This window comes from Podarcis muralis, chromosome 6, assembly GCF_964188315.1.
Source record: "Podarcis muralis chromosome 6, rPodMur119.hap1.1, whole genome shotgun sequence".
NCBI lineage: Eukaryota > Metazoa > Chordata > Lepidosauria > Squamata > Lacertidae > Podarcis > Podarcis muralis.
The window spans coordinates 28,973,846-28,995,094 of NC_135660.1; the positions used below are offsets into that span (position 1 = coordinate 28,973,846).

General features: G+C 44.9%; 1 protein-coding gene across 1 annotated transcript in view; it reads left to right on the forward strand.

Moving 5' to 3' along the window:
- Positions 1-8,003: 8,003 nt before the first annotated feature.
- The window catches only part of COL4A4 (collagen type IV alpha 4 chain), a 70,060-nt gene continuing 56,814 nt past the window's right edge, over positions 8,004-21,249 (forward strand). Inside the window, exons 1-4 of the mRNA XM_077929927.1 lie at positions 8,004-8,143; positions 16,332-16,504; positions 17,511-17,550; positions 20,919-20,996. Of these exons, the coding sequence (XP_077786053.1) occupies positions 16,461-16,504; positions 17,511-17,550; positions 20,919-20,996 (162 nt within the window). The 5' untranslated portion in view covers positions 8,004-8,143; positions 16,332-16,460. The remainder of the gene's footprint in view (positions 8,144-16,331; positions 16,505-17,510; positions 17,551-20,918; positions 20,997-21,249) is intronic.

Sequence of the window (21,249 nt, forward strand, 5' to 3'; positions counted from 1 at the left end):
ATTACTGATTTACTCATAGAATTTGGTCAAACTGTAAAAAGTGAGCAGTGGGCAGTAATGAGGCATGTACTGAGTCTTTTGTGTTACATAATCACCATGTCAACTAAGCATTACAGAAACCGCTATCATCACATTGCTCCAAATGCAGATTATAGTCTGGAGAAATGGCCGGAAGCAAAGGAGAAAAAAAATCTGTGTCGCTTAATCCGAGGGAACAGAGGATGTAATAAAGAGGAGAAGAGGAGAGCAGTAGAGGTAAAAGGTGAGGCAATGCTTAAGAAGGCAGGTACGCATACAAGCACAACAATGAGAGTAGATGAGATTGGTGACCAGAAAAGTCAATTTAGGGTTTAGATGGACTTTAAGTGTGAAAAATACATTCAGAATGATTCAAACATTTGGAATTTTTATTCCACCTAGCATTATCATTATAAGAAAATAGAGCTAATGGATTACTCTTGTACAGTTTTTTTTAAACTGGGGAACAATGCCAGGGAAGGTGTGTGAACCATTACTTAAGTGCAAGACTAACATTTCTGTAAGCAGCCCTTCTAACTTTCAAGTATTATCTGGCCAGATAAAGCAGCATCATTTGCAGTGCTTCTAGAAGCTGAGATTTGTTTTGTTTTTTTGCAAGAGAATGAATAGGGAGTTTAATCTTGTGAGCTTAATCTCCAACAGCCAAAGCTTTACTTTCCAGTAGCAGAGATCAATGATCATGCAGAAAGAGACTGTGGCCAATGCCCATTCTCTAAAGTGCAAATAGTAAACACACCAAAATTAGTACACCTTATAGCTGATGCAGATATTTGGGACATGGAGAAAGCACTACTTAATGTAAAAACTTCTTTGCTATTGAGAAATATGTGTAGCAAACTGCCTGGTGCATGTAATTTCCTACAGAATTGTAAATTGCAGGTGTTGAGGCTGTGATTTAGACTGGGAGTAGAGCAGGAGGCAAAGAGTTAAAGCCCTCCTACCCCCATGCCAGGCTAGCAATCTGAATCAGGGCCCCCACACCTGTAAATTGTTCTTGTTTTTAGAAATTGTGCAACTGGTAATTGTGCAATGGGCATCTTGTCTTGTTCGAGTCTTAGCTGTTATTCCTGAGATGCCATAACCGCTACACTCCTTATCTATGCCTTCCCAGACATTTCCCCTCATGCTATCGCTCTGATCTATTCTACAGGCCTTTTAAGTTCACTGTGCTGCCACAGGTATGTTTCTCACTCTACCCCTCATACAATTCATGATCTGCTCTCAACATCCTTTGCCACAAGGTGTGGTGATGAGGACTTGCTATGATGGTTTTAGAAGTGTATTAAATAAACTCAGCAGCTTTTATTTACTTCTTTGGTTGGTTGGTTGGTTGATTGGTTGGTTGGCTGATTGATTGAGTTATACACCACCCTTTATCATAAGATCTCAGGGCAGTTCACAGAATAAAATAAAGGATAAAAACTAGTAAATAAGTAAAACAGAACGGTAAAACAAGGTCCTCTGATGAACTCAGAGTCTGAGACAGTTTATATGGGGAGAGACAATTCAGGTATTGCAAGTCCTGAGCCATTTAAGGATTCATACGTCAAAACCAGCATTTTGAATTGGACCCGGAAACTAACTGGCAGCCAGTGCTGTCAAGCCAGGATCGGTGAAATATGCTCTAACCGTTTTGTCCCAGTGAGCAACCTAGCCACTGAATTCTCCACCAGCTAAAGCTTCCAAACCATCTTCAAAGGCAGCCCTACATATAACACATTGCAGTTTAACAACTAAACAGGAACATATAGGCAGGGCTGGCATCTGGACCTGATGCCCTTGAGAAACTGCCTTGATCCAAATGCCAGGGCAGCATGTCTTGCCTGCTCTGTGCTCCCATTATTATTATTTTACTACCCCTCCTTGTTTTTATTTTTCTGGCCCAGCACTCTGAGCAGTGCCAGTCAGCTGGACCTAGCCATGCTTTTGATTTCCCTCATCTCAGCATTACTCTGGGGCACTGTGGTAAATTAAAGAGGAATGTATACACAGCTGCCCAGTGCTGCTTGGAGCCATTGCAACCAACGAAGTTCAAAAGGGCCGAATGACACAGGGCATCTTGCCCAGGGCCTTCTCAAGGCCAACCTGCACCCAAATTCAGAGGTGGCAAGCCACTGAGTGCCAGTTGCTGGGTAGACAAATGAGGGAGGGCCTCAGAGTTCCTCTGAGCATGTTCAGAGCACACTGCTCAAAGGCAGTATCTCAGTGGAAGCATCTGCCTTGAGATGAGACCCTATAGCAGAGGAGCCATAGTTCAGTGGTAGAGCACCAAACTTACTTACTTACTTACATTTATATCTCAGCTTCCCTCCAAGGAGCTTAAGGTGGCCTGTGTAGTTCTCCTTCTCCCCATTTTAGCCTCACAACAACTCTGTGAAGTAGGCTAGGCTGAGAGTGAGTGACTGGCCCAAGGTCACCCAGTGAGCTTCCCAGCTGAGTGGGGATTTGAACCCTGGTCTCCCAGGTCCTGATTCAACACTCTAACCCCCTACAACACACCATGTTTTCTTTTCCTCCTTCCTACACCACTTTGTGTGGCACTTTGCCTCGTGGCAAAATGAAACCTCACCTGGCTGGCAGTGAGAAGGACAACAGTCAGAGCGGAGCATGTGAGAGCTGGGAAGAAGCTGGCAGAAGCCAGAGGCTGAGAGCCATGATGGATTCCTGTTTGAGTCCAAGGCTGCAGCTATGGGAGAAGCAAGACCTTCCAGGGTGTTAATGCTGTCAGCCCTGGATGTATATATGTGTAAATAAATGATACACCATAAAGATACCAGAGTCTATGCCATGGGTAGGCAAACTAAGGCCCAGAGGCTGGATCCAGCCTAAATGCCTTCTAAAACTGGCCCGCAGACTGTCTGGGAATCAGCATGTTTTTACATGAGTAGAATGTGTGCTTTTATTTAAAATGCATCTCTGGGTTATTTGTGGGGCATAGGAATTTGTTCATTCCCCCCCTCCCAAAATATATATATATACTCCAGCCTCCCACAAGGTCTGAGGGACCGTGGACCAACCCCCTGCTGAAAAAGTTTGCTGACACCTGGTCTATGCTGTCCATCATTATTCCAAAGAAACCAAACCTGGGTATTGCGCCCTCTAAGGCAAGTATTATACCCTCTCACTGGGGCCTTCACGCTGATGTCGCAAGCCGGAGCTGCGGGGCAGTGGCAGGACATGTGTGTGCTCTTCCTTGAGCTGGGGAGTGCCACCATGGCCGCAAGTCTCACTGTCCACCCACCTCTTCCACTGGTGCTGCACGCCGTGTGGCCAAGGGATTCAAGGGCTCATCCTCTCCCAGTTCTTGCTCAGCGTGCTGCTCAGGTGAGGCAGGTGGGCAGGACAGGGAGCAGCTGCAGAGGTGTGCCTAAATTTTTTTGCACCTGGGGCAATTGCCCTGGTAGGTCCCCCTTCCCCATGCTATGCCTCTGCCTGGAACCCCTGGAATCTCTCGCCACTTGAAGATTGGGGTAGCATGCAACAGTATATAAAGCATTTTGGCCACAACGCCTGAAGAGAGGGCACAGCCACCCAAAGAATTAAATCAGCGGTATTTGGATGCAATGACCTGCCAAGGAAGCTGCAAGGCGAAGCAAGGGAGGATACTATATCTGTTTAGGTATGTTAAGGAATGCTGTTAGAAAATTGGTAAAGAATGTAAATAACAATTATAGCATCCAAAACTTCCCAGGACAAACAGTGTGTTGGGGGAGGGATTTTGCTTTGAAATTCCCTTGCTATTACAACATTTGCAGGCTTTTTCACAGGCTTGTATTATAGTACATTTCAATTATTAATGTTTTTAATGTTCTGGTGGAATAATTTTTATTGTGCATTTTAATTATATATGGATTTCATAACTGATCTTATAGTTGTAAATGGGTAACAAACCACATGGGCATATACATTTAATAATAACAATAACAATAATAATATAAACAGAAAAAATGATGTTTATTTATAAATCATCTAAGTCAGAAATGAGCACTGAGATAAATTTATGAGGGTGAGATAAATGATTCAGAATTGAGAACAGCCAAAAAAGAAGAAATAGTGGCCAATTGCAACCATGCACAAATAATGTATATCTAATAATATAAAATAGACGCAAGTCATTTCTACCTGCACAAATAATTTACAATAGAAATAAGTATTTTCTATTGTAGATTATTTTCCCTGTAAAATAGCTATATCAGTTATTTGCATTTACATTTAACTTGTAATATTGGCCAAAAAAAGTGCTTTATTGTCATTTTGCATTAAATGCATTATTATAGGTTTTATATTTCTGAAATTAAGGGCACAACCCTAGATCTGTCAGGGTTATGGAGTTAGAATCCAGTGGATCTCTGGCTGAGCCAGGATGTTCCAAGCTCAGCCAGGTTACACCAGCATAACTCCCTCACCTGCCCAAGCAGAGATATGGCAGCATCTCTTGCCCATCCTGGCTCAGCTGGGACACAGCATGGCCACGTGACCCTGGGAACCCAGCATAAATTGAGCCATCAAAAAGGGTGGTTTAAAAGGCTTGTTTCTCCTAGGCTTAGCTCTGCTCCTGAACCGAGTCTAGATCTGGCACAACTTTTGCCAGCTACACTGCAGCTGGAATAACTTACACTGGCTCCCCATAGTTAGGCTTGCTCCCCCAATTCATTACATTGTGGCTTATTGTATATTATTTTTGCAAAATGGCAATCCGTGTTTGGCTTTCATTCCTTTTGTTCACAAAAGAGCTATCTCAGTCCTTGTTGCTGTCCTTGGTGAAGCACACAGCTTCCATCTGGATACGCCCCCCCCCCCCAAAAAAAAAAACAGATTCGGACTGTGGCACAGAGGAGAGAATTTCACCTTTTTAACCCACCCAATGCCACGCCTGAGGCTGCTGTTTGCCCCCTGAAGGCGCTGTTTGCTGCATCAATTTCTGCTGGGGATTCCAGTACACATAGTCCCAGTGGAGAAGATTCCCCACAGTGGCCTACCCACTGTCATCCCCTTCCGCTGCCCTGCCCTAGATGAACTTGAGGGGCAGGGGAAGTGGGTGCTATGGGCAGTACTCACTGGGCCAAGATGAGCAGAGCCCTCATTTGCCTGTGAAGAGGGATGTTAGCTTTTGCAAGCACTCCTTTGGAAAGCTTGCAATATCCTGATTTCCTCCTCCTCCCTTTTTTTTTTTTTTTACAAATGTTATTAAACAACTAGAAAAGGTTCAAAAAGAGCAATCAGGTTTATAAAAGCCTGGAGCACATCCCCCATGAGAAATTGCTAGAGTGTTCTGGGATTGCTATTTTTTAAAAGGGGGTGGGGAAGATGACTAAAGGGGAATATGACAGAGGTTTATCAAATTGCAGAAGAATGTGTAGAGAAGTTTTTTCCTCTCTAATTAGAACTCAGGGTCACTAATGACGTTGATGGAGAGTTAGATTTAGGACACACAAGACGAAGTACTTCTTTACACAATGCATAAATTTAAAGTATTTGCTGCCATAACGTGTGGTGATTATAGCTCTTAGCTTAAATGGTTTTAAAGGAAGATAGGACACATTCATAGATGATAAATCTGTCAGTGGTTGTTAGCCATTGTTCAAAGGGCCCATGCCTCATAACAGGAGTTGCTAGAGGGAAGGTGGTTGTTTTCATGGCCTGCTTAAATATGAAACAAGACGTTGGACATTGGACAAGTCTACTTATCATCTCATCCAGTAGGTCCCTTCTTATGACAGCCCAATTACTCCTGCTTTCAATTTGTGATCCAAATAACATAAATTAATTGGGGATGGTAAGAAGGCATGGAGGGAGCAGGTTTGGGCCAACAGGTTATATTTAAATACCCTTTGGTCCCTCCAGCCTATAAACCTATAATCAGGATTCCCAGATAGAATATTGGTTTATTGTGGACATTACAGTGGAAGGTGTTACTGTAACAGCTACACAGCAGTGGCTGCAAACTGCTTGGGCCAGTGGGCACATTATCCAACTGGGAAAACTGTTGTGGGCAACACACACACACACAACCAACCAACCAACCAACCAACCCACACCCTATTCTACTGGATACATGCTTCTTTCAAGTTTAATCAGTGGAAGGAGGAGCACCAAAGAAAGCCTCTGTGGGAACACATGCCCCTGCAGAAGATGATGATGATGATAATTATAATTTATTGCATATTAAAAACATGATAAAACATCAAACATTAAAAACTTCCCTAAACAGGGCTGCCTTCAGATGTCTTCTAAAAGTCAGATAGTTGTTTATTTCCTTGACTTCTGATGGGAGGGCATTCCACAGGGAAGGCGCCACTACCGAGAAGGCCCTCTGCCTGGTTCCCTGTAACCTCACATCTTGCAGTGAGGGGGAACCGCCAGAAGGCCCTCGGATCTGGAACTCAGTGTCCGGGCTGAATGATGGGGGTGGAGACACTCCTTCAGGCATACTGGGCCAAGGCTAGGTCAGCACCAACACTTTTAATTGTGCTTGGAAACGTACTGGGAGCAAATGTAGGTCTTTCAGGACCAGTGATGTCATGATGTCATGATGGTGACCCCTCCATACAGTGGCTCCAAAAGGATTTATGCAGTGCTGCTAAATTATCACCAGGCATGCATGCCTACAAATGGATTTTGGTTGCAGACTGGATGAGCATATGAGCCATACGGCAAACAGCATTGTCAACCCAGTACTGTAATTCATACAAGGGAAGTGTCAGGCAAGCAGCTGCATCACTGCACTGTCTCTTTTCTTTTTTTCCTTTCTGGGATGGTTCTCACATTTACAACTTGACTGGCAAACGTGTGGGGCAAATGACTAAAGACAGAAGGAACCCAAATATCCATCCATTTAACCATGCCAAAGACATGCTGCCCATCACAAGTTACCCTCCCAAATCCACCTGTGCAGTGCAGTGCAGATGCCAAGCAAAAGGCAGGTGCAATTCAGAAAGATACCTCCTGATGGACGAGCAAGCTTTAAAGAGCAGAAAACCAGAAGGTTCACCAGCCACTCTTGAGAGACAGGAATTGGTCTCAACCATGGGATCAGTCAGATTCTCAGAGTGAGAACGTTGGGCATGGAACGTCAGCAAGTAATTAATGAAGGCAAGAGTGCCTTTGAGCACACACAGAGTGTGATTCCCCTTGCCACACAGTAACCACAACCACCTCCCCATACTTCTGGGGGGGGGGGTTGGAAGGTACAGCATGCACTGAGCTGCTCCCTTTTCCTCCTTTGGCAGAGTCCTTAGGCCTTTGGGCTACTTGAAAGATAAGACATTCCACACGTGAAGCCACTTCTACGCAGGACAGAGCTGCTGCACCTGGACGTCTGCCTGCCACGCAACTTCTAAAGGCCACAGAAGCCCCGTAGGAAACGAATAGGAAAGCAGAGCGGGAGGGACGTCAGCCAACCCGGAGGACGCAGGTTTCAGCGCTGGCCCTCAACTCACCTTTGCAGCCACAGCAATGGGGAGGCGGTCCTCCTGCTGCCCCTGCGAAGCGCTCAGCAGGGCAGCGAAAAACAACAGCGCGAGACACCCGGAGCCGGGGCGCGCGGGCTCCTTCATGCCTCACGGCGCGCTTTCCCCTCAACTCTCTGGCGCGCGCTCTCCCTCTCGGGTCCTCCTCTCTCTCTCTCTCTCTCTCTCGCCTTCTCAGTGCCACAGGTTGCGCGGTCGGCGGCTCCGTCCCTGACAGACCCGCTGTCACCATTCACGGACCAGGCGCGACGGCTCCTCCTCCTCTTGCCACTTTCCCTCAGCGTCGAGTGAGTTCCCCCGACGATGCGGCGGCGCGGCGCTAGCGCTTCTCTCTCTCTCTCGCTGCTTGATTTGCGTCCCCCGAGAGAAGTCCGCGTATGGGCAGCCCCTCGGGATAGCCCGGGGCGGGGCCGAAGCTGCGGGAAGGCGCGTGGAAGCTGGAGGTGCGAGGGGGAGGAGGGGGGGAAGAGTCGAGGGCGGGGCGAAGCAACCCGCAAAGAGAGAGAAGCGAAGCGCGAGAGTCGCTTCACGCCTGGCTTGGCGGCGCTTGCTTCGCCGGGGCCGGGAGAGCGCGGCGGGACGCCGAGGCGCGGAGACGCGAGCGGCTCCTCAGGGCTTGGTCCCCTTGAAGTGAGGTACATCAGAGATTCCCGCGGGAAGGGAAGGCGTGGCGCGCGCGGGGAAGCGAAGGTGTCTAGGGAAGTGGGGCGCGTCTCGTCAGGCACCTGTGGCGACGTTCTCTGCGGGAAAGGGCGTCTTTTCCTCTCAGCCTTTTTTCTATGGTGGTCCTTCAGTTTCCACCCAGGAACTTCTGAGCCCTAAAAAAAAAGTCTCTTGGATAAAATCCCACCGTGATACTCCCACGCCTCCCCTACCCCCACGCCCCCGGCGGAACAGGGACGGGAGGTAAAGCAGCATAACCGTCAGACATTCGCCTAAGCATCCAGTACAGCTGGCCGCGTGCTGGGATCTTTGCTGGCTCTCCGGGGTTTGTTTTCCTGTCAGGCATAGGATGAAGTAGACTGTTGCCTGTGGGCGCTTGGATAAAAAGGTGGCGGGGGGCGCGCATGTCAACGGGGCAGTTTCTCGGGTCCGTCAGCAATAGGCAGTAGCTGTCCCATACGGGGATCAAACCTGCAACCTTGGCGTTATCAGCGCCACACTCTAGCCAACTGAGCTATCTGGAGGTACATAATTCCCCTTGTGGAAGCTAAGCCGGTCTGGACCTGGTTAGTGACTGGTTGAGTGACTGGCTGGGATCTACACTGATGCTACATCATGTTCCAGGGCAGGAGAGAGGCAGGATATACCGGTAAATGCAGGACAATAAATATCACTAGGAAGCTTGGTATGTATGCTTACAAAGTACCGTAACTCTTGCACTGCAAATTGATATCTGAAGGGAGGCATCTCAAATATTTTTGCTTTACTAACCTGCATAGATATTCAGCTTTCTCCAGTGCTAGGGTGGGGCTGGCAAAGCACAATCTAAGCTCTGCTTCAGGCAGGAAAAAAACTTTGGCCCACCTAGATCCAGGAGGCACAATTTCCACTGACTTTCCAGGTAGAGACTTGAAACATATCAGGCATACTGAGCCAATGCACATGACATTGTAGGCTGCCATGGCTCCAAGTAGTCCCAGATGGAATGGCCAATGGTCAGGGGTGATGGGGAGTTGTTGTCCAGCGAGCAACATGGGGAGTTGTTGTCCAGCGAGCCAACAAGCACCATGTTGGCTACCCCTGATGTAAGATATACAGGCACTAGGCCAATCCTACCAAGGCAAGCAAAAATAATATGGCACAGTCTTACACAGAGTGTGATCACTGGCCCATGTCACCCAGTATCCCCTATTTGAACTGGCAGCAGCTCTCAGTGGGGTCTCAGGCCGGGGCTGAGCTGCTACGTGAAATTCCGAAAGCTGCAGCGACCCTGGAAAGCTCAGTTGGTTGGAGCGTGGTGCCGATATTGCCAAGCTTGCAGAGACTCTTGAGACAGCTGCATATCCCTGCATTGCAAGGGGTTAGACTAGATGATCCTCAGGATCCCTTCCAGCATCTATGAAGATGCCAGTGGTTGAACCTGGAACCTCCCATTAGCTATTCCTGTCTAGCAGCAGCAATCCACGCACATAGCACAGCCCAAAACTGTAGTGCAAGTGTTACCACACCCATTATAGCATCTGTTCCTTTCCTTTGTGCACCATCACTAGAAAGTTGGCCTTGGAGCATGAGCAGTCTGTTCCATCAACCCCATTTGCAACCCATGAACCAAATGGGTAACTTGAAGGGCTGGTGTTCTGGGCTGCATCATCTGTGGGGATTGATCCCTGCATATTCCTGCTTTGAGAAGGGGATTGGACTAGATGATCCTCAGGGTCCCTTCCAGCACTTATGATTCTGCATGCACCTCAATGTGCAAAGGAAATATTGCAGTCTTTCATAACCTTTTTGAAAATGGCTGCGGACGACGCTTGTGTGTGAGGCACAGAAGTGTGTCCTGAATAAATTTATGTCAGCTTTTCTTCTGATATCTCAGTCTTCAAGGGAGATACTTTACAAGTAAGCAAAGTACAGTGGTACCTCGGGTTACATACGCTTCAGGTTACAGACTCCGTTAACTCAGAAATAGTACCTCGGGTTAAGAACTTTGCTTCAGGATGAGAACGGAAATCATTCTCTGGCGGCGCGGTGGCAGCAGGAAGCCCCATTAGCTAAAGTGGTGCTTCAGGTTAAGAACAGTTTCAGGTTAAGAACAGACCTCCAGAATGAATTAAGTACTTAACCCGAGGTACCACTGTATGTTAAATAAAGAAGTTAAACCAATAGCCTCACTTTGAAACAATTTATGTATAAGTACATGCTGCATTCCTAATTTTACTGAGTTGGAATATGTACATTGGCATGATCATGTCTAGGAATTGAAATACCAAGTCAGTTATTGGTGGGGTGGGATGTGCAGCTTATCTGGCGGCAGGTCACTTGGGGACCGAAGTACATGCTATGCGTACTGTGTGATCACACTGAATGTTAGTTTTAAGCAGGCCCTAAAGGGGTGGGTGGGTAGGGAGTTCTGATCAAGATTAGGGCCATGGCATGTGGAAAATTACCCTTAACTCCTGCATTGCAGTCCCAAGGAAAACATCCTCTCTCCCCAGAGCTGCTATCAGCACAGTGCATTTAACATAACATATAGCTTGGCATTTGGCTTTGCAGACATGACAGCTGCTAGGGAATAGTGTCTATTGTGCGTCTATATTTTTAGTCTGAATCCTTATACAGAACTGCTACCGGTCCTTTTCCCTGGAAAAGAAACAACTTGAATTTTTGTGCATAACCATCCCTTTGTACACCATTGTATCATATAATGGGGTGCATTATATCAGTGAGTTTTATGTACATTCTTAAAAAAATGTACAGCTCTTCAGGATGCCGTGTAACCTGTTAACTTGCACAGGCTCACATGAATAGTCCCTTATGAACATTAACTTTTCATTGGAATTTACCATGGGGCTTATAGCAGTGGCTGTTCCTTGGCCTCAAGCACCAATCAATTACTGCCTTTCACCACAATAGCAGAAAGATTTGGCCTTGACTAACACGGCCATTGAGTTACCCTGTCATTTCCCTGCTCACAACAGATTGAGCTATGGCAGCAGGTGCAGTAAGATGATCCTCCTGTCTTGTCTGTAAGGCTTTTTGCATTAACTGATCCAGGGAAAGAAGGTGTTACTTCCTGAAAACCAGCCTTGAGTACAAATTGGGAACGATGCTTCCATTTAAGAATGACATACTTCCAGTAGTCCCCTACTCCTCTGTTCTATTTAATATTAAGCTATACTTGCCTGTGTTTTTCATGTTTATATTGACAATGCCAGAGTCCTGTGGACATGTTATCCCACTGAAATCTAACAGGCTTAAAACGCATTTCAAAAGAAGTATCAATAACCACGGACAGCAATGGCAGCATACTTTCAGCACCAGCGGATATATTTGTATTGGTTTGCTAAGTGCATCCACACACTATGATTGTGTATCTAGGGGAAAGCTGGGGTAGCCCACAGTTCACAGTGGTGAAGTCTCTCCTTGGGATTTCTGAAGAAAGTGAGCACGGCAATGTCTTATGAGTTCCCCTCGAAAATGGTCTGGAAACTGCCAGATGGTCCAAAATAGGGCAGCATCTCGGATAGGCCGGCCCCACCTTATTACATCAATATTTTTTCATCTGCACTGGCTCCTAGTTTACGTCCAGGCTCAGTTCAAAGTGCTGGTAAAGCCTTAAAGAAGCTTGGAGCCAGGTTGCCTGAAGGCTCGTTTCTTCCTATACATCTATACTTGCCTAGGGTCTAATACAATATTCAAAGGGTCTTCTCAACTTGCTCTCCTGACACCAATTGTGGTATTTGCTGCACTGAATGAAGAATTTGTAAATATATTATTCCAGGGGTCAGCAAACATATTCAGCAGGGGGCCGGTCCACTGTCCCTCAGACCTTGGGGGGGGGGCGGACTGTATTTTTTTTGGGGGGAATGAATGTATTCCTATGCCCCACAAATAACCCAGAGATGCATTTTAAATAAAAGGACACATTCTACTCATGTAAAAGCATTCTGATTTCTGGACTGTCTGCAGGCTGGATTTAGAAGGCGATTGGGCCGGATCCGGCCCCCGGGCCTTAGTTTGCCTACCCATGTATTATTCCTTACTTTTTCTTTTTCAGAAACACAATAACATTTTAGGTTATTGTTGCTATTATTCTTTTCTTTTTTTTCTAAATTTAATCTACTTTTATTCTGTTTTAGCTGTTTTTTGATGTTTAGGTTCTGTTTTTTATATTTTATGGTTTTTGGTAGTATTCCACTATGTTTTACTCAGAGCAGAGCCATTGAAATGAATGAACATGATTAAGATCAAGTCTGTTGATTTCAGTGAGTAAAAATTGCGAACCACCAAGAGAACCTTTTGCTAACTGGTAGTAAAGAGATGATGCAAGTAAGTAACATTAAAGAAATCCTTCCTGAAAGATGTGTTCACCTCCGCAACTATGTTTCTAGTGCTATCCAGACAGACGCTGTGAATAACAATGCCCATCTGCCACTATTTTCTTTTTGGAAGAATTAGACTGCTGTGAATATGTGAAAGAGTAAGTTGCAGCCACCCTCCTCTTCCTTCTGTGTAGACTCACTGGGACATGATTTTGGGGTGGGGAGCATAATAAATAGATATATAAGATTATGCACTGTGTGGAGAGAGTGGAGAGGCCTGTCTTATGATATCATAGCTCATCCTCCAGCAGATGGACCAATAGTGGGAAGGCAGCTCCAGCACATGCTGTAGAGAGAAACAAGGGGCAGATGATGCTCATCAAACCGGGAAAGGTAGCCCATCTAGAAGAAGGAAAATTCTGGTCCTAAACCTCCACTGCCTGCACTCATTTGTGAGGAAGGCTTTGGGAATAAAATCCGTACCAAAGACTACCCAGGGAGGGCCCAAACGGATATACAGTGGTACCTCGGGTTACATACATTTCAGGTTACATACGCTTCAGGTTACAGACTCCGCTAACCTAGAAATAGTACCTCGGGTTAAGAACTTTGCTTCAGGATGAGAACAGAAATCATGCTCCAGTGGTGTGGCAGCAGTGGGAGGCCCCATTAGCTAAAGTGGTGCTTCAGGTTAAGACCAGTTTCAGGTTAAGAACGTACCTCCGGAATGAAGTAAGTACTTAACCCGAGGTACCACTGTATTAAATCTGTGACAGAATGCATCTAACTTGTCTCTTTTATTTTAGCAATAGAAGCCTTGGGGTCCACAGAGGAGGGTCAGGAATATAGCACATGGGAACAGGGATTTAACCTAAGTTTACCAGATGTTTTTCCAATGAATCCGGGGACACTTTAAATAAAATGAAATAATTAAATAAATACTACGTTCGGGACATTGATGCTGCAGCGATGGTGGTGGCAGAGGGGCGGCCACCGCCTTGACCTCAACCGCCATGTTTCCCCTTCCTCTGAGGCTTCTGTCTCCTTTTTCCATGAGCCTGGGCAGCCCCTGAGTTGTTGGTTCTTTGGTGGTGGTGGTGAAGCGGTGCGCGGTGGGTCAGGCATGGAAGGCGGAGAAGGAGGGCCGAGAGTGGTGGCAGCGGCGAGGCTCGGGCAGCGCGATGCCTCCGTTCCCATTGGAGCAGCCCGAATCCCATTCCTACTTGCGTACAAGAAGGAGGGGGCGAGGATCCTTCAGCTGGGAAGGGAGGCTTCCCATTGCCTAACTGAGAGATTCCTGCCCCCTCGTGCTTGCACGCAAGCTCTGATAGGCAGCATGAAGCCTCCCTTCACAGCTGAGAAATCCCTGCTCCACTCCTACTTGCACGCAAGTAGGAGTTGGGAGGCTGCTCTGATATGCAGCATGAAGCCTCCTTTCGCAGCTTAGTTGCTGGGGTCAGAGAAAGTGGAGGCAGCCCGGAAGCTGCATCTTAGAGCCCCTGCACCACCATCATATGGGGACTTCTGAGCAGCTCCTGAAGCCAGCCAGAGCCAACTGCTCCAGGCTGCTGAGACTATTTTTCCCAGGGACATTAGATGTAATCCGGGGATGAAATTTGTCTGGGGACTTATTCGCAAATCTGGGTACTGTCCCTGGGAAACAGGGACATCTGGTAACCCTACTTTAACCTTTCCCCTACATTGCAGTCCCCAATGAAAAAGAAACCTCAAAATCTGCTGTGAGGTGCCAATGGAGCTGTGGCGCTGTGGTCTCAACCACTGAGCCTCTGGGGCTTGCCAATCAGAAGGTCAGCAGTTCAAATCCCTGCAACGGGGTGAGTTCCCGTTGCTCTGTGCCCGCTCCTGCCAACCTAGCATTTCGAAAGCACGCCAGTGCAACTAAATAAATAGGCATCGCTGCAGCAGAAAGGTAAATAGCATTTCCGTGCACTCTGGTTTCCATCACGGTGTTCTGTTGCACCAGAAGCAGTTTAGTCCTGCTGGCCACATGAACAGGAAAGCTGTCTGTGGACAAATGCTGGTTCCCTTAGCCTGAAAGCGAGATGAGTGACGCAACCTCATAGTTGCCCTTGACTGGACTTAACCATCCAGGGGTCCTTTACCTCTCTTGAAGCTAACAGCAGCTTCTCGAGAAGAGGGTTTAATGGAATCATAGTTTGGGGTAAAATATTAACTCCCCCTTGCCACCTGCCATTCCTCTATTGTTAAAAGGGGGGGAATAGACGTGTAAATAAAGTCTTATATTTATTATCATATCTGTTTGCTTTGAACTCTAGCTCATGGCTGAGGGGAGATTCAAAGAGAGAACTTTTTAATTTGTAGCTCGGGCTCTTAACCCCTATATCAAACCAGACATGTGGCCTTAGCTTGATCCACAACTCAGTTCCAGAAACATGCTTGGATTCTGATAAATATTGGCTAGTTCCACAGAAGAAATATTGGCTAGTTTCCACAAGCCAAAGGGGCTTTCAGCTTGAGGTTTTCAAGCAGGAGCATTTGCTGTACTGCTTGATAAACCTCTTTTGGAACGGAGGTTAGTTTCGAAACCAGTTTGTCACATGACAGTGGAGACTGCTGTTTAAAAGGAAGTATGTTAAGAATCCCACTAAGCATGCACAAAGCATAATTAGAGAAGGTTTTAGATCCATGTCATTTTGGAAAAATTAGGAAGCTGCCTTATGCCAGATTTTTTTTTTTTGTCCTGTCTAGGGTAGTATTTCCTACTCTGGCTGGCAGCAGCACATCACCCAGCAAGCATCCCACGATCCTTTTCTTTTTTAGCTAGAGATGCCAAGGATTGAACCTGGTACTTTCTGCACGCAAAACATGCACTCTGCTACTGGACAATGGCCATCCCTATAAAGATGATGACCTACTGGGCCAGATTTAACGAATGTATCCTACTAGCAGAAGCAAGTACTTCCGCTAGCACAGCAGGGCTCCCCCTAATCTCTCCAGATGTTGCAGTGGATTGAGAGGACCTCCAAAACAGCATGTGGGGGAAGGAGAGGAGATCATTCAATCAAGTAAGCTGCAATGCTTGTGCTGATGGAGCCATTGCCCCAAAACTGTGTTTATTTCCTCCCTTTGTATCAAACCCTTCATAATTGCTTACAAAAATGCATCCCTTTAACCCTCATGAGATTTGTTTCATGGACAAATGTTTTGCAAACATCAAGCAAATCATTCTTATCTGTTTGTGTTTGTTGGTGAACTTGGTCCTTGAAAAACAAATTTATATTAGCCAGATAGTGGGATCAAAATACCTAGAACAGCTGGACTTCATACACAGGAAACCTACATGGAAAACAAGTGAGCATTTGAGCCATGTTAATAGGGACGCGGGTGGCGCTGTGGGTAAAACCTCAACGCCTAGGACTTGCCGATCGCATGGTCGGCGGTTCGAATCCCCACGGCGGGGTGCGCTCCCGTTGCTCAGTCCCAGCGCCTGCCAACCTAGCAGTTCGAAAGCACCCTCGGGTGCAAGTAGATAAATAGGGACTGCTTACTAGCGGGAAGGTAAACAGTGTTTCCACTCGCCAGAGCAGCTTTGTCACGCTGGCCACGTGACCCGGAAGTGTCTGCGGACAGCGCTGGCTCCCGGCCTCTAGAGTGAGATGAGCGCACAACCCTAGAGTCTGTCAAGACTGGGCCATACGGGCAGGGGTACCTTTAATAGAGAGCACAATTGATCATTTACATTGGACTTTGTATCTGGGAGGATTTGTTGCTATTTTCCAACATACCTCACCTGAAACATAATTTTAAAAATGTGGCATGTGAAGCTGAGTCATCTGTATACTTCTCTTATCATCAGATCAAGAACAGCAGAAGAATGTGGAACACGGTTTTCAGGCCAGTGGGAGCAGCGAGACACAGTCCTGATTATTGAAAATTAAATAGTGACGACTTGAACTCAAATGTCCTGATATGAACTGCATCCACTATGTGTTCTTTAAAACGGATTACATTTATTTTCACAGCTGCATGGTAAGCATTATATGCCATCTTTATCTATTCCCTGAAACATTTCTGTTTAGATTTGAAGATGAGGTAACAGTGGTCATTCAGGGCAGAGGAAAATAGTAGAGAGTAATAATAATAATAATAAAATTTATTTATATCCTGCCCTCTCCAGCCGAAGCTGGGCTCAGGGCGGCTAACAACAATAAAATAGTGCAACATTCTAAAAACATTTCATTATAAAAATTAATTAAAATCCAATTGATGGCAACCATTAAGCTTAAGTTCTGTAAAGATTGCCAAAGGAGGGGGTCAGGCTGCGCCCTGACCAAAGGCCTGGTGGAACAGCTCTGTTTTGCAGGCCCTGCGGAAAGATGTCAAATCCCACAGGGCCCTAGTCTCTTGTGACAGAGCGTTCCACCAGATTGGAGCCGCAGCCGAAAAAGCCCTGGCTCTAGTTGAGGCCAGCCTAACCTCTCTGTGGCCTGAGTAACTGATGAGAAGATTGTTGTACTGTAAGTACTCTGGTGGTAAGTACAAGGCAGGAAAGTCCCCGTTCATGCGCAGAACTTTGCTTGTGGTTCTCTGGATCCAAGCATACAGTGTTTCGAATAGAGAACAAAAGGGAGAAGAAGCAGTAAATAAATGCTTTAGAATGATAGGAGCATACAGTATTCCTACTTGGGGGATAGAGCAAAAGATAAGGAAAGACAAGGTTTCACTGTAAACATTTGATTTTGCACATGCAGCTCAGGTAGAGAAAGTTGTTCAGAATGGAGTTAATTTGCCCCACCCTTGAGGAAGCAGTGGGGAGGTGGCTCCCCCCCCCCCATTCCAACTGTCTTGGGCCAGCTCTGTGCATGAGTGTTATCCAAATCAAATTATGGTATTTATGAAATTATACAGGAGACGGTGAACATCATGGAATAGCCGAGTTTTTAAAGTGCTTAGTTTTTCTCTCTGCTTTTTAGATTCCTTGGTATTTTAGTCAATTGGGGTTGAATAAATTAACCTAGATTTTCTTATCCACCAGTTGGCTGCTATTTGTTCTTTCACTCCAACCAGTTAAAGGGGTAAGTTATTTGAATCAAAGTTTCCTTCTTCTCTTACTGTTTCCATCTGTTAACAGAATACGTTTCCACAGAGATCTCCCTACCCAAATGCTTCTTTTCGTATTTGGGAGGTATATACTATGGGGTAACCAGCCTCGTATAACCAGCAAGCTTTCCTGCCAGCCATAGCTACGTCACTTCACCTCACCTGGGAGGAACTACTAGGCAATCAAGTCTTTGTTTGTTTCAGTCTACTATTTCAATCTGGTGTGTGAGGAAGTTTGAGCTTGTTGCTCCTGCTCAGCTGCATGACTTTAATCAGCCGTTTTTTGTTTCAGACAAGTGGGAAACTTTGGAAGGAGCTTTTAAAGGGGATATCTTTGGAATTCACTTGGAGGGGCACATTTTTAAGGTTTTACAGCGCACGCACACACACACACACACATATATATATGGATGTTCGACCAGTCAAAACAAACAAAAAGTATTAAATACTTAGTTTCATTTCAGGACATCAACAATGGAATAATAATATAAAAAACACTCAGTTATTGTAAAATTTAAGGCTGTAGGCATGGATGGATTTGATGTGCCTGCAATTCTATACACACGTAATGGTAAGCTCAGCTAGATTTATTTCTAAGTAGACATTAATAGGATTAATAAGTAGACATTAATAGGATTTTGCTTTAAAGCTATAATTGCAAAATTTAAAAATGCATACTTAAGAATCAGTTAAGAGACTACTCTTGTGTTAGACTGTTTTAATTTATGCATATCTGTATTCTGTGCCCATAGTATTTCTTTTAACAGTATGCATTATAGAAAACACCTGCTAATTGGGAGCGTGCATTACTTTATAGTTTCAGATGTTTAAAGATTCTCAGTTAATTTAAAAACTGAAGACTGTCAGTACATTGGCTATTTCACAGTCTGATGGCTGAGGAAAACCTTCACATCTGACATGGAACCACAGCACATCTCAGGAGATCTTGGAATACCTTCTAGGGCAGGCATAGGCAAACTCGGCCCTCCAGATGTTTTGGGACTACAATTCCCATCACCCCTGACCACTGGTTCTGTTAGCTAGGGTTCATGGGAGTTGTAGTCCCAAAACATCTGGAGGGTCGAGTTTGCTTATGCCTTTTCTAGGGCACATACTTCGTTCATTCAGGCAGATATTGATTGGTCCAGATTGGGTTCCCCATTTTACCTTTAGAAAGCCATTTTCCCAGTTGCTAATTGCATGAATGGTGTGACATCTGTTTTGGTTCTTAGTAATGGAAGATTGCTTGCCATTATAGACCTTCTTACAGAGGAACCCATGGTGAACTTAGAACTAACCAGAACTAACCATGGAATGCAGCTTGAAAGCCACAGAGTGGTAGTTTTCATTGAGAATTTTCAGTTATTTTATGAGAAACTATCATGAATAGTTGTTTTGACTATTCCAGCATTTTAATCTTCAGTACAAGACTGAATGCTGAAAAAACAAATACTTTGCCTAGAATGATAAAGAAATAGTTTTGTTTTTTGGGAGGGGAAAAAACATTTTTTAAAAATATTGACACAGAAGCATAATTTTAACAAGGGAGACAAAGGAAATACATTTCCACATTCCCACTTGAATTCTGTCTCAAGATATAAAACAGGCTGGGAGGGTGAATGACCAGAGAATGCAGATTTTTGTGCATGCTGAAGGTCAAGAACACAAAATGTTTTGGAAATATTTTAGATAAGGAAAAAAGTGAGTTCATTTTACCAGAGAACTCTGCGTTCTCCTTGAAAAATGGAATTTTAAACCTACAGTATGTGTTATTAGGGAGAGAAACAAACTCGCAAAAAAGGTATGTGACTAGTGTCATACCAGGGCTGCATCCAGTTGTCTCTTTCCACTCAGGGAAGCCTCTTTGATCCAGCAGAGTTTTCCATGACAGAAAGGGAAGGTGACTTTCACTGACTGCCTTCTGTGTCCTCCTTCCCACAAATCTCTGATAGATGGTTGGAGAATCCTTTGGAGTAGCATGAAATATGACAACTGCAGGAGAATGAGGGAATTTGCAAAAAGCGCCTCCATTCCCCTTCCATTTGTGGAAGCCTTAGTCTACCATGACCAGGGCAACACACATAGATACAACCTGCATAGTTCAATCCAGTCCAGGTACCAGTGGACTTGGCTGAATCTCTGTGTAGTCGGGAGGTCCCTTGCTACTGTCAACATAAATTAAATTAAAGTTAAAACACAGTATATCATCTACTTTTCAACACTCAGTTATCCTTGTGGCATAGCTGTACCAGGTATAACAGGGGTATGGAACCCCTTTCTGTTAAAGTGACCTTGTTTATTTACAAAAATCTTTCTATACTGCAATTCCTTTGAAATTATCAAAGCAGTTTATAACAATTATAATACAATAAAATTCGCTCAAAATTTAAACAGACCACCAGCTGGCTATTAACGGCTTTTCCTAATTTTCTGCATAAGACTGGCAGTAAAGAAAAGCTTTCAGCAAATGTTTGAAGGTTAATATAGAGGTGGGTGCCTGTTGAATTTCCATTGGAAGAGCACACCTGAGGAGTGGGCCAATAGCACGGAAGGCTCAGTTTCATGTTGATGCCAAATGAATCACACCAACTTGGTGGACATTCAGTGATGCTTCCACAGATGTTCCCATACCATATTGGCCCAAAAATAAGCCACACTTTTTTTCCAAATTCCGACTGTGAAAAGTTTAAGTGTGGCTCATATTTGGAACCAAGCGCTGCCAGCTTGGGGCGTTAGTGTCAGGAGGTGGGTGCGCAGTGTGCTTAGATCCGGGCGCCGGGCGCCCCTCTGCCGCCCATTTGGGACAGTAGTGCCTGGAGCTGGGCCGCACCCACAAATAAGCCTTGAATTTTAAAGGTGCAGCTTATTTGCAGGTGCGTCTTATATTCAGGCCAATACAGTATATGTGATTTGAACAGGTTACAGATGCCTTTGGAAATCCATTGACTGACATTAAACCTTGTTTTGTCAAATGGAATATTTTAATATTATTTGTTTGCCTGCCAGCAGAAAGTTTGAAGCTGGTTCCCCCTGCCCCTGATATGCCTTATTTCTCCCGAATTATATATCGAAATGTTAAATAAAATATAACCATCCCAACCCAGATAAGGTTATATATTGTTTGCTCCTATTGAGCCAAATGGCAACAATCCTATCTCTACTTACCTGAGATTATAACCCCATTGCACACAAATGGGACTAATTTCTGAGTACACACAATTTCCCTGTTCATTCCAAGTAATTTTGTTTTGGATTATGCTGCCCATTTAGCTAGATTGGGGCCAACAGGTTTGAAAATAATAAATTGTTAAACATGAGAAGACTAACTTCCATTTCTTTATAGGGTCAGTATGCATATATTAGTCGTTGTGGTGGACAGGATTGCACAGCTTGTCAATGTTTTCCCGAGAAAGGCTCAAGAGTAAGTGTTAAGTTCACTTTATTTGTTTACCCCTCTTTCCTCCATTAACATGTATTCTAAAGTAGTTTACAAGTTTAAAAAATACAATAACACTTTAAAAGTAAAGGGGGGGACCACAGAACTACTGTTTTGAAGCAATAGTAAAAGCAGTTGGTCTAAAAGTATACCTTTGAAATTTCAAAGAGATGTAAATATTTTTAGCTTCATATCCATTTGCGACCCTTGATGATTTTTTTCAGCCTGATATACATTT